The sequence below is a fragment of the Crinia signifera genome, chromosome 3, assembly GCF_055691185.1.
Source record: "Crinia signifera chromosome 3, ASM5569118v1, whole genome shotgun sequence".
Classification (NCBI taxonomy): domain Eukaryota; kingdom Metazoa; phylum Chordata; class Amphibia; order Anura; family Myobatrachidae; genus Crinia; species Crinia signifera.
Window position 1 is genome coordinate 231,971,427 of NC_139219.1, and position 14,174 is coordinate 231,985,600.

At 42.7% G+C, this 14,174-nt stretch overlaps 1 protein-coding gene across 28 annotated transcripts in view; it reads left to right on the forward strand.

Annotated features, from left to right (window-relative positions):
* Window positions 1-14,174, forward strand: part of DLG1 (discs large MAGUK scaffold protein 1) — a 291,905-nt gene that overhangs the window by 146,678 nt on the left and 131,053 nt on the right. For all 28 annotated transcript variants that reach the window (XM_083177591.1, XM_083177594.1, XM_083177595.1 and 25 more), the window contains one exon: window positions 12,186-12,239. In XM_083177591.1, the coding sequence (XP_083033717.1) occupies window positions 12,186-12,239 (54 nt within the window). The remainder of the gene's footprint in view (window positions 1-12,185; window positions 12,240-14,174) is intronic.

The following is a 14,174-nucleotide window of genomic DNA, read 5'->3' on the forward strand; positions in this document are numbered from 1 at the left end:
AATAGGTACTGTTTGCTCAATATCCAGTATTTTGCCCCCTTCTTCACAATATCAGCATGTCATTTATTCATCTTCACACATACCAATTGTCATGGACCCCAGCATGTTTCGCAGAGGTCTGACTATGACCATATTTTGCAATTTGATTCACTTTGTCTGTATTAAACTAGCATCAAGAATGCAATTTATGCAGATCTTCATTACTTGATTCAGTGAGGACCGAGCTGAATATTATACACTAAGGCAGTGGTTCCCAAACTGTGTGCCGCGGCTCCCTGGGGTGCCTCGGGACACATGCAGGGGTGCCCTGGGTTGGTAGTCCAGGACCAACTCAAATTATTAATGGTTAATTCTTTATGAGCAAAAGCAATGCTGGTGGCTGCCATTAATAAAATGTGTACAAACTGAAGCAAATCCTGTCCTTTACCACATACCTGACCCAAAGAATCACCTATAAACTCAATCTAATAAATTTATTTTTGGCCTAGGGGTGCCGTGAAAAAATTTTGATACTCTAGGGTGCCGTGATTCAAAAAAGATTGGGAACCCCTGCACTAAGGCATTGTTTCCATAACTGTGCGTCTAGGCTCCCTGGGGTGCCTCGGGTTGGTCGTCCAGGACCAATTCAATTATTTATGATCAGTTATTTCTGGACAAAACCAGTGCTGGTGTCTGCCAATCATAAAATGTGTACAATCAGAACCAAATCCTGCCCTTTACCACATAACAACCTAAGAAGCACATATAAACACAATCTACTTAATTTGATATATATTTTTTTGGGGCCTAGGAGTGCCGTGGAAAAATTCTGATACTCTAGGGCAGCCATGTCCAAACTGTGGCCCTCCAGCTGTTGTGAAACTACACATCCCAGCATGCCTTGTCACAGTTTTAGCATTTCCTAATAGCAAAACTGTGGCATGGCATTATGGGACTTGTTTTTTTTTTTTTATTTCAGATCTTTATTATATTTTCATCATCCATAGTACATATATATATATATATATATATATATATATAAAAAAAAAAAGGACATAACATATAATATACTAACAAACGATACATTAAAATCCAGCTTAGATACACATATATTATAAACTTCATTATCTCATTGCGCCTGTTCCCCGTCCCTCCATTATATATCATCAAGCCGCACTTGCGGCCTCCAATATGACATACTAGGTCACCTGATTTCTTGTAAGTTAATCCCCGGCTGTACTTATTTCCAGAGTCGATTCGGTGGATTTATGTATTGAGACCGATATTGAGGGGGACGAGTTATCTATACAGCTTTTAATCCAGTTAGTTATATTGGATGCTTGGCTTTAACTGCTAGCTTAAAATCTCAGCCCCGACTGGTTTGTGCCACTATACCGCACCTGTTGTCAGTATTTAAATTGTGAAACTCATAATGCTTGTGCACGTGACAAAAAAAAACATTATATATATATATAAATGTTGATACTATAAAGTGAGATATACATGCCGTATGAGTTTTCTCATACGATATTAAATTTAACTACTATCAAACTTTTTAGGGGGATGCAGTGACCGAAGCAGGCCAGCGCCCTGTGTCCAGTGATTATTATACTAATTCATTATGTTTCGTGCTAAGCAATCCCAAACAGTGGCCCAACCCACCATACCCTAACCCTAACCCCTCATTCAGTGGTTAATAACTCTGTCCAAAGACAGTATACCTTAAATTAAACATAGTAATATGAGGAATTAATCCATTTGTGCCAAATTAGTTTAAATTTGATTAACGTGCTACGGTTAGCGTACAGTGACTGTTCCTGCCTGCAGATGTAATTCACTAGTGCAACCCAGTGGTTCAACTCGGGGGCAGCTTCAACCATCCAATTTCTGCCGATTATGACTTTCGCCAATGCACATAGATTATTAATGTAAGTTTTCTCGTTACCGCCAATATTATCACCCATTACACCCAATAGGCAGCACTTAACAGATAGTGTCTCCTCCCTTACCCCTGTGTCTACTATTACCTTTTTAACTTCTTCCCAGAACTTTGCCACACTCTGACACTCCCAAATCAGATGCATAAACGATCCGGTGGGATCACTACACTTGGGGCACGTTGCGGCGGCTTTACTAGGGAATTTGGTTAATATTTTTACCGTCAAGTAGGATCTATGGAGTATATACAATTGCGTTAATTGGACTCGGAGAGAGTTTGTGGCTTTATTTGTGGATTTCATTGCATTCAACCAATTTTCCTCACTAAGTTCACCCACGTCTTGTGCCCATTTATCCCGGAGATCCATCAGTTCGTCTTTATGCACTTCTTTACCCATTGTCTTATATATCCTAGAGACTAACTTTTTTTTATTGCTAGACATTAATATAGTTTTTATTAAAGAGTCCCCGAATATCGGGGCATCTTTAGGAAAGTGTGACTGGATTACACTTCTTAATTGTAGGTGTCTGTAAAAATGTGTCTGGGGCAAATTAAATTCTAGTTTTAATTGAGAGAATGATTTAAGCCCCGCTGGGATAAAGATCTGATGTAGTTTAGTGACCTCATAGGAATGCCAGGCCTCGTTGATCTGTAGGTTAGACACTTCTTGATCTGTAAGTTGATCCACTATCCGAACTTCTCTATCTAAAAAATCCACGCCCATTATTTGGGCTACCTCTTGCCAGATTTTAATGGCCTGTACCGTTAATGGCGGGTCACTACTTTTTAATTCCCCTGATGTGATTCTCTGAGCCGGGCTGCCTCCCGGGATTGAAAAGGAAGACAACTTATTAGTGTACTCCCAGCCAATTTCCCCCTGTAGGAACCAAGTTCTTAATTGAGCTAGCTGGGTGGCATTATGGGACTTGTAGTTTCACAACAGCTGGAGGGACGTAGTTTGGACATGCCTGCTCTAGGGTGCCGTGATTAGAAAAATATTGGGAGCCCCTGCACTAAGGGGTAAAGTTACTATCATTCGTGTTTATAGTTTTTCAAAGATTACATCTTGGTAATTTACTGAACACAAAACCCAGCAGAGTTTCCTTAAATACAAGTGATAATCATGGCAAAACACATGGACAAATTAATAGACCATTGTCAAAACTCAGCAGAACTTTCAATAGTCTCCACTGCAACACGGATTTGAACCAACATTAATTTCTACAAACTGCTGTGAATTCGTCTCAAAATGCACTTTTCAAATTGAAGTGCTCCAAACTCAACAGCCAAACATAAATCATTCCCCATCGGAAAACACAAAAGCACAGGAATTTATTTTTTTGGCATTGTACTATGCACTTTATATTTCCCTGCCACTACCTGTGGTAAATGAAGGGGCCATAGATCCCATTAACCAGTGGCGGTTTTTACCCATGGGTTGCAGCCCCCCAGGTAAAATCTGCCACTGTGCGAAGCCAGATGCAGTCTGTGAGACTGCACTGGCTTCACTGTGACTCCTAAAAATGGGTTCTGAGCATGCGCCGGACCCGGGACCGTCAACACAATTCTACGGGTCCCCTCCCAAAGCAGCCCCATAGAGGCTAGGGCCAGCGAATGTGCAGTACCAAAGAGGCTACCCGCAACAGTGATTGGTATAAGAAGATGGAGGCGGCGGGGACCAGCAGCAGCTGCACCCGAGGGGGGGGGGGGGCAGCAGCAGCTCAGCAGCCCCTCTCCTCCAACGAGGTAATAGCTGCTACTGCCACTAACACTGTTACAATTAGGCAAGCTCAGCAACACAGACAAACACACATTTAGCTGGGCACCCCTTACTTCTAGCAAGGCCATAGCAATCAAATAGCTTATTCCAGAGCAGATATGGAATAGACTAATAAAAAACACTTTTAGGATTGCACTTTTGTAAATCACTACAAAAATATGTTCGAAAATTAAATTAGTTACAAGCTACATAGATGTGTTGCAGTTTGAAATATAAGCAACTTACTCTGAATAACACATGGCTAATCTTGCTATTTGGAACTGCAGGAAATGCAGATCAGGCTTCAAATTAGTAAAGGGGATTCCCTAATCTAAATATGAAAATAAGGACTCCCATAGTTTCATCACCAATTCAAACCCACAATTTATAATGTCATAAAGTCTCTGGGCAGTATTCAATGAGAAAAGTTCTCCGTGTTTTGTGGAGAACTTGTGCTTTGTTCGCCTTGGACGGAGCATTTTGCTCTCCAAAAGCGAGCAACCCTATTCAATGTGAAATGTTCTCCGTCTTTCTAAGTGACTTTCTCCGTGTCTCTCCGTGTAGCAATTCTCCATCTTTTGATGGAGAGCTGGAATGTGAACTTTGAAACTAAAAGGTTTTTTTAAGAAATTTTGGTGTCAAAAAATCAGTTTTTTTTTTCTGTGAAGGAGCATGTTATTTTTATTCATGTGCTTATAATAAGCACATGAATATATATTTAATTAAAAAAAAAATATTTTTTTAAATTTTTTTTTTTTTTTTTTTTTTTACACAGTGCAGCCAGCAGGGGGCCGGAGCGCTCGAGCCGCTCATTAGATATTCATATATTCACTGCACCCGAACGTAACTATGCACAAACGGGTGCAGTGAATACTGGGTCCCCCGCTGGCTATAGGGGGGTGCAGCCTGGGTCCTGGAGAGCCCCCCTCCCCTCCACAGTCCTCTGGAGCAGCCAGGGAGACTTTAATCTCTCTGGCTGCTTCCGGCTCCCTGAAAGCTCCCTGCTCCCTGCAGGGGTTAAGACTCTCCGCGAGTGGCGGAGAGCATCAGCCACATTGAATAGAGGGAGCAGGAGTGGCAGAGAGCCCTCCGGAACACGGAGAGTGCATGGAGAGCGAAATAAAACGCTCTCCATGCACGGAGAACTTTTTCATTGAATACTGCCCTCTGACTAGCTGCAAAGTTAATAGAATTTTGGTTCATCCCAGAACTGATCACACAACTTTAAATTCAAGTAAAAATAACTGCACACCACTTCCCTGGTGTAATGGTAACATGAAATATGGTATGCTTACATTAATCTACAAGATTTATGTGTGATTGGTACCGCCATTCTCCGTCCTATTTTTCTAGGGCTTTGTAAGCTGTAGGTGTTATAAGATTAGATTGTGTTTTGAAATAGAATTATATTTCCATAACACTTTGATCTCTTAAAATATGAAGTCACCTATAGACTGCTGAGGGTTTGCCCCCCCCCCCCCCACCCCTGTCTTCTCTGATTGGTGCCAGCTTTCCCTGTCTAAAGGCCCATACACAGTGGGCGACTTTGAGATGAAAGTTGCTCAAAACAGCAGGTTTAAGCGGCTTTCAGCTCAAAGCTGCCCAGTGTGTATGCCCTGGCGATGAGCGCTGCTGCGTGCTCCCGCATCCTCGCCGGAATAGCCGTTCACCTGATGGTTATACCAGCAGATGAGCGGCTTTGAGGGGTGGCTTTGCATAGCACTGCACTATGCAAAGCCGTCCTCCCCCCTCCGTCGGTGCCGGGCAGAGGGAAAGCCTCTCAGTGTGTATGTTACTTTTGGAGCTTTTCCATACTGTATAAACTTTAATTAATGGGATCTGTATGCTAAGTCTACAGCCAATCGGTTAACACCATATGATCAACATGCATATGGTCAAAAGGTCTTTAGGGAATTTTTTTTCCCCATTTTTTTATTTACTTTTTCATGCTTTAACATATGTGGCCCAAATCATAGCAGGTGATGTGGCACACTTTTGGGGTCCACATGCTGAGGTGTCAACACGGACACCAAAAAAGGTAATAACTCATGTCAACCTTTTGCATGTACACCTTTTGTCACTGTCGACCGTGTGCATGTCAACCTTTTTCATCTCAACCTTTCCTGTGTCGACTTTGTGCATGTACACCTTTTGGTGTTGACTTAGAAATTGATATAAAGTATATCACCCGGAATTAACTATGTTGTTTAACCATAAACCCTTTTGTTAGGTTATTTTACATTTGGCAAGAACTCGATTTTCCAGCATTTAACATATTGTAACAGGATTGCTATAACTTCAAAAAGTTTTTAACAAAGGGCTTTTTGTGCATTCCTATTTTAGGCGGACAAAGGGTACTCTTTACCTAGCACGGCGCCCACGATCTTGATCGTGGGCATCGTGAGGTAAAAAATCGCGTCGGTCGCGTCGTATGCGGGCTAAAGATGCCCGGACGCGACGCGACCGACGCGTTGTCCACGATTTCCCATTGAAAACCATGTTAAACATGGACATCGCGTCGGTCGCGGCCGGCCATAAATGTGCACACAATGGCCGCGACGCGATGCCCATGATTTGCCATAGGAATCAATGTTAAAAGGCCCGATGGACACGATTTTCATGTTAAATGGCTGAATGGACCCGATTTTACCATAGGAAACAATGTTAAATGGGCCTTAGAGCCCAAATAGTTACCCTGAACTCTGAAATGGCCCCCCCAATTGTTTACGCCACCCCACGATCAACGTCAACCCGAAGCGTGGCGAGCGCAGCGAGCCCGCGAGGGGCGGCGGTACGCGTCCTCCGACCTTTTCATACCCCCACTATCCACGTCGGCGTGGAGTTGAGAATAGAATAGTGTGTCGAGCGCAGCGAGCCACCGAGCCCGAAGCGTGGCGAGCGGACGCGGATACCTTCACAGGTAAACGCGTACATTCGCGGGCTTCACAGGTGTCCGCGTCGCCATGGACACCTGTGAAGCCCGCGAGGGGACGCGTATAGCTGTGAAGGTATCCGCGTCCCCTCGCGGGGCTCGCTGCGCTCGCCACGCTTCGGGCTCGGTGGCTCGCTGCGCTCGCCACACTATTCTATTCTCAACTCCACGCCGACGTGGATAGTGGGGGTATGAAAAGGTCGGAGGACGCGTACCGCCGCCCCTCGCGGGCTCGCTGCGCTCGCCACGCTTCGGGTTCACGTTGATCGTGGGGTGGCGGTAACAATTGGGGGGGCCATTTCCCAGTCAAGGTTGCCTATTTGGCCTCTGTGGCCCATTTAACATTGTTTCCTATGGCCACATCAGGTCCATTGAGGCATTTAACAGTAAAATCGCGTCGGTCGGGCCATTTAACATTGATTGCTATGGGAAATCGGGTGCATCGCGTCGCGGGCATCGCGGGTACATTTATGGCCGGCCGCGATGCGACCGACGCGATTTCCATGTTTAACATGGGTTTCAATGGGAAATCGCGTCGGTCGCGTCGTGGCCAGACATAAATGTACCCGCGATGGGCGCCGTGATAGGTAAAGAGTACCGGACAAAGTAATGTGCCTTATTTTCTGAAGTAGAAATATCTATAATATGTTATTACTTTCAAGGCTCCGATACTGATACTTTTGGTCAATGTGGGGGAGATGTATTATGGAGGCAAGTAACATCTTGTCCACAGGAGCTGGAGAGCGAAAACTCCTCACTCTGGTTGGGTGCCGGAGAACTCACCAGAATCCCAACTTCTAAAAGCCCGACACATGGGCAGCGGCTATTCTCCCTCATGGGGGTCCATGCAAGGGGCTTCCTTGCACTTGTCCCGCTGTCTGAGTCCACACAGACAGGATTCTGACTTCGGGTTAATGACTGTCGGAATCCTGACTGTTGGGGTGTTATACCAGACCCACTCTGTGGATCCCCGCTTTAGCACACAGCACATTAGCCTAGTGCTACGGTGCCCATACACGTTACAATTATTTATACAATATTGTATACAATATCGCATCTCATCGCATATCGGTTTTGCGATGAGATCAGATGAGATCTAGTACAAAAAGTATGTGCTGCACATACTTTTTGTACTAGATTTTATCTCATCTTATCGCAAAACTGAGATGCGATATTGTATACAATAATTGTAACGTGTATGGGCACCTGTGCATTTTCTCCCTGATTAGCTTGCTCCAATGAGCATGTGTGAGATTTCGCTATTCTTGCTAGATGTGATCTGCCTAGAGCCATACCTCTAGGGGTGAGTAAAAAAAACTTGGAATGATTTATGGTAGCTATATTTTCAGAATAAAACATACTGTACCTGAACTTAAGCAGCCCATACACGCTGTGATCCCGGCGGGTCCGATGTGTGCTTTGAGGTGCGCGCTCCTGCGGCACCTCATTGCACAGTACAAAAAGTATGTGCTTGCAAATACTTTTTGTACTTAGTTTTCATCACATTGCATCGCATTTCATGCACAACCCATGCACGGGCAATGCAATGCGATGCGCGCTAGTTAAGCACGGAACGCACGCCCGTATCGGGACGCGTATGGGCGGCATTACAAGAATTACAAACTTATGATGAGCACTGATTTTTCTCAAATGTTGATTAAATAACTCCACATGGGAAATACTGATGGAATTTTTTTTATGGTCTTCCCTGAAATTAGGTAGCAGGGTAAATTGCTATGTATGGCAGTCACACTATTCACATGCTTGTAGGACTTCCCTCAGGGTAGTTTACTTGTGACTCTCCAGTTTATGTTGGGAACACACGACGTGTCACACCCAACAGAGTGGCCGATTTCAGGTAAGCATAAACACTTAGTGATTAGTTCCATAGGTCTGTCCTGTCATCCAGATGGGCGGCATTTGAATGTGCCTGGGCAGCTGTGACACAAGTCCCCATGCAGAAAGTGTATGAGCGGGCAGCCGGTCGCCCATGCACACAGCCAGATGCACCAATATATATGCAGATATATTGGGAATCGGATGTGCAGCAGAGTCTAAGCAATATGTCTGTGAACGATGTCCTTCTAAAGGTGCCCATACACGTTACAATTATTGCATACAATATTTTTTTAAACTCTTTATCTTTATTTAATTTGACAAAATTACATTTGCATGACCATACAAAAACAAAAAACATCACAATACATAGGTACACATACATTTAGCTTATTCTCATTTCGCAAAGGTAATTTACACTTTGCATTTACTGTTCTTAATTATTTTGATTCATAACACTTCTCGCAGTATGGGATTAATGGGGGGTTCTGGGGAATTTTATCTAACTGACCTCCCTTTATTTTACCTGCCTTAAATGGTTGAAAATGGTCACTTGGTCTTATACCAGGGAACTATATCTGGCTCTATTTACTGCAGGGACAAGCTTATACATAGTGGTTGCTGTCAAGTGAGTATCTCTTTTTAGGTTTCGACATTCGCTCAGAGAAGCCTTCTCTACATGTTATTTCCCTTTTCTAATCGAATTGTTAGAAAGTGTGATGGTTATTGCCATCAGTGTAATAAGTGATCATATCTAATCAATGTGGTTCCTATGTCTTAAGACGTGCTTATCTTGTGACCAGAAGTATATATTTAGTGGAGATTAATGTCCTTATAAAAGACCGATAGTGTCCAGTGATTCCATATTTGGTGAAATTTGCTTAAAGTGTTACGACAGACCGATAAGTGTAACTAGTGACTTCCAGTCATCGAAGTCTGGGGCATTGTTGGACATCCATGCCCTCCCGACTATTACCTTCGCGATTGAACATAGACTGTTTATATATGCTTTTGTTTATCCGACTCCTTACTCCCACTATTCCTAATATGCAACACTTACAGGAAAATGTCATATCCCAGAACTCGGCTACCAGCCTGCACTCCCATATTAAATGTATAAAAGTTCCAGGAAGGATTCCACATTTAGGGCAAGTTGACGATGCCCTCCCAGCAAATTTAGCTAGTTTCGTGGCTGTCATATATGATCTATGAAAAATAAAAAGTTGAGTCTGTTGAATGCGGAGCGAAGCGAATTTGTGGCCTTAGCCACTGAGGTCTTTGCAACTATTCATTCCTCATCGCTTAAATCCCCCACATCCTCCTCCCATTTCCCTCTTAATGACGTTAACCCGTCATTATTCTTCATTTTTTCTAGATTTCTATATATCCTTGAGACCTTTTTTTCGGTTGATTTTACTATTTTTTTTATCGGGTGTTCCCCAAATGAGGGGGGGAGATTGGGAAAATATGCTTCTAGGACACTCCTTAATTGTAAATAACGGAAAAATATGTTCTAGGTAAGTTGAACTCCTCTTTTAGCTGTAGAAATTATTTGAGGCCTTCTGGGCTATAAACTTGGGTAAGAGTGGTTACAGAGAAAGGGTGCCAAGCCTCTCTGATCTGTATGGCTTTAGCTTCCCTGGGTGTAAGCAGATCTTCTATTAGATATTCATTATCCAGATGTTATATTCCCAAAATTTGATTTGCTTCTCGCCATATTTTCATAGCTTGTGAGACTAACGGTAGATCCCCAGGTAAATTATGGCCCTGTAAAATCCTATGCAGGGGGCTGATGTCTGGCGTAGAGACTGCCACTAATGCTCTGACCATATCACTACCTTGTTCCTCCTCTCTTAACCATGGTCTTAATTGCACTGATTGCGAAGCAATGTAATACCTTCTAAGGTCGGGGAGTCCCAGGCCGCCATTTGCCCTTTCCCTCATTAAATAAAGTTGAATCTTCGGACGGGCACCGTTCCAAATAAATGAGGATATTATACTATTACATTTTCTAAATAGTGATTTTGGTGCTTGCTGGATGACGTATAGGAATTTATTAAGAACTGACATTTTCACCAGGTTTACGCTTCCTGTTACTATTAAAGGTAATTTACTGCATGGTTTTATTTTTTTCCCTAACCATTCAAACAGCGGTTGAATGTTTAGCCAATCAAAGTCTTTAGGGTCCCGGGATATAGAGATACCAAAATATTTGAACGTTGAAACCCATTGTAGCGGGAGAGGATGGGGAGTAATTAACAGGGTCCCCTACTGGGAAAATAATTGATTTTGTCCAATTAATTCGGAATCCGGAGAATTCTCAGAATTCCTCAATCCACTTCAGGACTAAAGGAAGGGACGATGCATAATGCTTTAAGAAAATCAATATATCATCCGCGTAGAACAATACCGCTTCTGTCCGGGCTCCTATCCCAAATCCTATATCTCCAGGGTACTGCCTAATCAAACAGGCCAGAGGTTCGATCGCCAGGGTGAATAAGACAGGGGAAAGAGGACATCCCTGTATTGTTCCCCATGCGAGTTGAAAGGAGGGAGAATACAATATCGCATCTCATCGCATCTCGGTTTTGTGATGAGATGAGATCTAGTATAAAAAGTATGTGCTGCACATACTTTTTTGTACTAGATCTCATCTAATCTCATCTCATCGCAAAACCGAGATGCGATGAGATGCGATATTGTATTCAATATTGTATGCAATAATTGTAACGTGTATGGGCACCTTAAGACCTATTGTTAGAATATACCCATTGATTTGCTTATAATATAGATTGGCCATTCGACTGAACAGTTGATGCTTTCCCAGTGTGTACTTTGCGTTGCACATACCGTACCATCATGTCCTACTGGGTCATCTTGTTTAGTAACAGTCTGTGGTAGGTTTTCCATCTGCAGAGGCACTTAGCCAAGCTAACTAGTTGCTGTATTTGTGTTAAGCCTCTATATTTACAACACATTTATCACATCACATTTAAAATGAAGCCATTTTAAAGAAATGTTCATTGGAATGCACCTTAAAAATTTAGCAGTTAGAAAATGCCTGATGTAAAATTGCCCATTGTGGTCACTGTTTCCCAGTGAAGTAGTAATAACCGAAGCTAACCAAAATGTCAGACTTCATTGTCTATTGCAGTGTTTTTTCAACCACTGTGTCTTGGCACACTAGTGTTCCTTGAGTTGTTCTCATGTGTGCCCCCTGAGCTAGAGATGTCCACACCAGTTCAACTGTTATTCACTGGTCTCTTCCTGCTCCAGTCCTCTCTCCTGGGCATATGAGACCACTCATCTCTGACGTTAAATGGGTCCAGATCTGACTGCTTGCTTCTCCTCCTTCTTGTCATCTGCTAATCATCTGGGGATCAATGTGTTTTTTCTTTTTGTGTTCTATGGGGGACAATGCAGTTTTTTATGGGGGGCCAAAGTAATATTTGTTTTCATGTTCCATTTTTTTTGTATTACCTGTGGGGAACAGTGTGATTGTTTTTTTTTTTTCATATGAGGGACAATTTTCTGTGGGGGTCTGGTAGTGTGCCTTGGCAATATTAAAATCTTCTTTCATATGCTGTGAGTTGAACAGAGGTTAAAAACACTGGTCTATAGGCTCTAAGAACAAGAGGCCTGTTACTTTTTCAGGGGGGGGGGGGGGGGCGGGGGCATTCCCAAAATGTTAAATATTTTTAATGAATACCACTTGACTTATTTTCTTTACTTTCTCCTAGGCAAATCCTCCACCAGTGATTGTAAACACAGATAACCTAGACACTCCGCCCTATGTAAGTTGCACCATGTGAGATCACCTTACCAGTTCCATTGATTTTCTGATATCTGGAATGTTTGACATTACATACATAGTCTTAGCTCTGTCCAGGCATAAAGAGTTGTCCTTATTAGGTTTCTTGAAGATGGTCTGCTCTTAAGCTTGATACGTGAGAATAATGTATTGTTCCGAATCCACATTGCAGTCTATTGAAGGTTGCATGTTTTCTTTGTGTGCGGCACACAAAATGCATCATTGTTGTACAGTGCACAAGTGCAGTAAACCTGAAATTGAGGAAAACTATTTACAAACACAGCTGACGAACAAAGCAACGGGCCATGTAATTAGCTGATGGCTATTGATTTTCTAAAGGAATTCCAGCCCTTTCCTGGTTCATTTCACTATAAACAAAAGCTGTGCATTAAATTTTCAGTATTCATGAAGTTTAATATCGTCTGTATTCTTTCCCAGTGGCTTCATTAGAAACTTGTGTGCGGTATCGCATTTCATTCTCCACAAGGTTGCCTGGACAAATTTGCCAGAGTAATAAAGGCTATACTTCATACGGTCGCAACGTGTGTCTGTTATGGCACCTCCTTAAACTTGGTGCTTTGGAAGGAAAATTACAACTAAAATGGCTGCTTCTGTAGAACATATTTTGTTTCTGTCTATTGTTGCACAGATACAGGATCTTTGTATTCATTCATAAAGTGCTAACATCTCCCACAATGGCTATTGTAAGCTACATAATAGGAATAATAACCATGCCGAGCAGCACTTAGTCTTTCTATTTGATTGCTTTGAAGCATAACTGTGTAGGAATGGGGCAGTTCTATTTGCATTCAACACATTGTTACCATCAAACTAGAGCTCTTAGGCCAGGTACACATTAGAGCAGGGGTAGCCAACTCCAGTCCTCGAGAGCTACCAACAGTTCATGATTTCTAGACCACCTATTAGGTGCACTCGTTACTCACTTACAAATTACAAAAGGTAGAGAGAATTACTTAACTTGTGATTCTGTGAGGAGACCTGGAAAATGTTAACTGTTGGTAGCTCTCAAGGACCGGAGTTGACTACCCCAGCATTAGAGTGATGTATTCCCAGCCAATTGTTATGCAGCTGGAATCTACATTGTGCTGTGCTTACACAGTTATACAATGTAGGGGACAACAGTGCTATGTACGATGCCATGATGCTGCATCGTAAACAACCATTTCTGGTTGGCCACGCAGATATACTGTGCATATATGCACTATGAGAAGTGCATTAAATAGAAAGAACTTACCCCCCAAACATCCTGCCCTTTCCATGTTCGCGGGGATCACCGTCCATTTGCGTGGAATCGCCAGCCCGGGTATTCTCTGCTTCTTCCGGTGGAAGTGTAGCACCACTCACCGGCTGGTTCCCTTAGAAGCGGTGGGTACACAATCTGACATGGAAAAACACAACGTGAAATATCATGATGAACTTGTACTTGTGTTCATGGAACCAGCTTAATATGTGTGCTTTGTGGCATCGGTGGGTAAATTGCGACATAAGGAGATGCAGATGAGCAGTAACCATACTTAGGCTACAGCATGTAAACATTGCTTAAATGGTTTTAGGAGACCTAGGGGGAAATTTACTAAGATGTGTATTCTACTTCACATGTGATGTTGCTATGGTCAACCAATCAGAATCTACTTATTTATTTAGCACCCTCTAGAAGATGGTAGACAGGATCTGATTGGTTGCCCATAGCAACATCACATGGGAAGTAGAATACACATCTTGGTAAATTTTCCCCCTAATGTATGCCAAGACAATTTCATCACATTATTACAACAGTCACCAGCCTGAACAGTTGACAAAAGGCAGGATGAATATGTATCCATGGATTCATTATTCCATATTCTGACCATACTATCCACATGTAACAGCTGTAATTGAGCTTCTACAGATAAGGAAA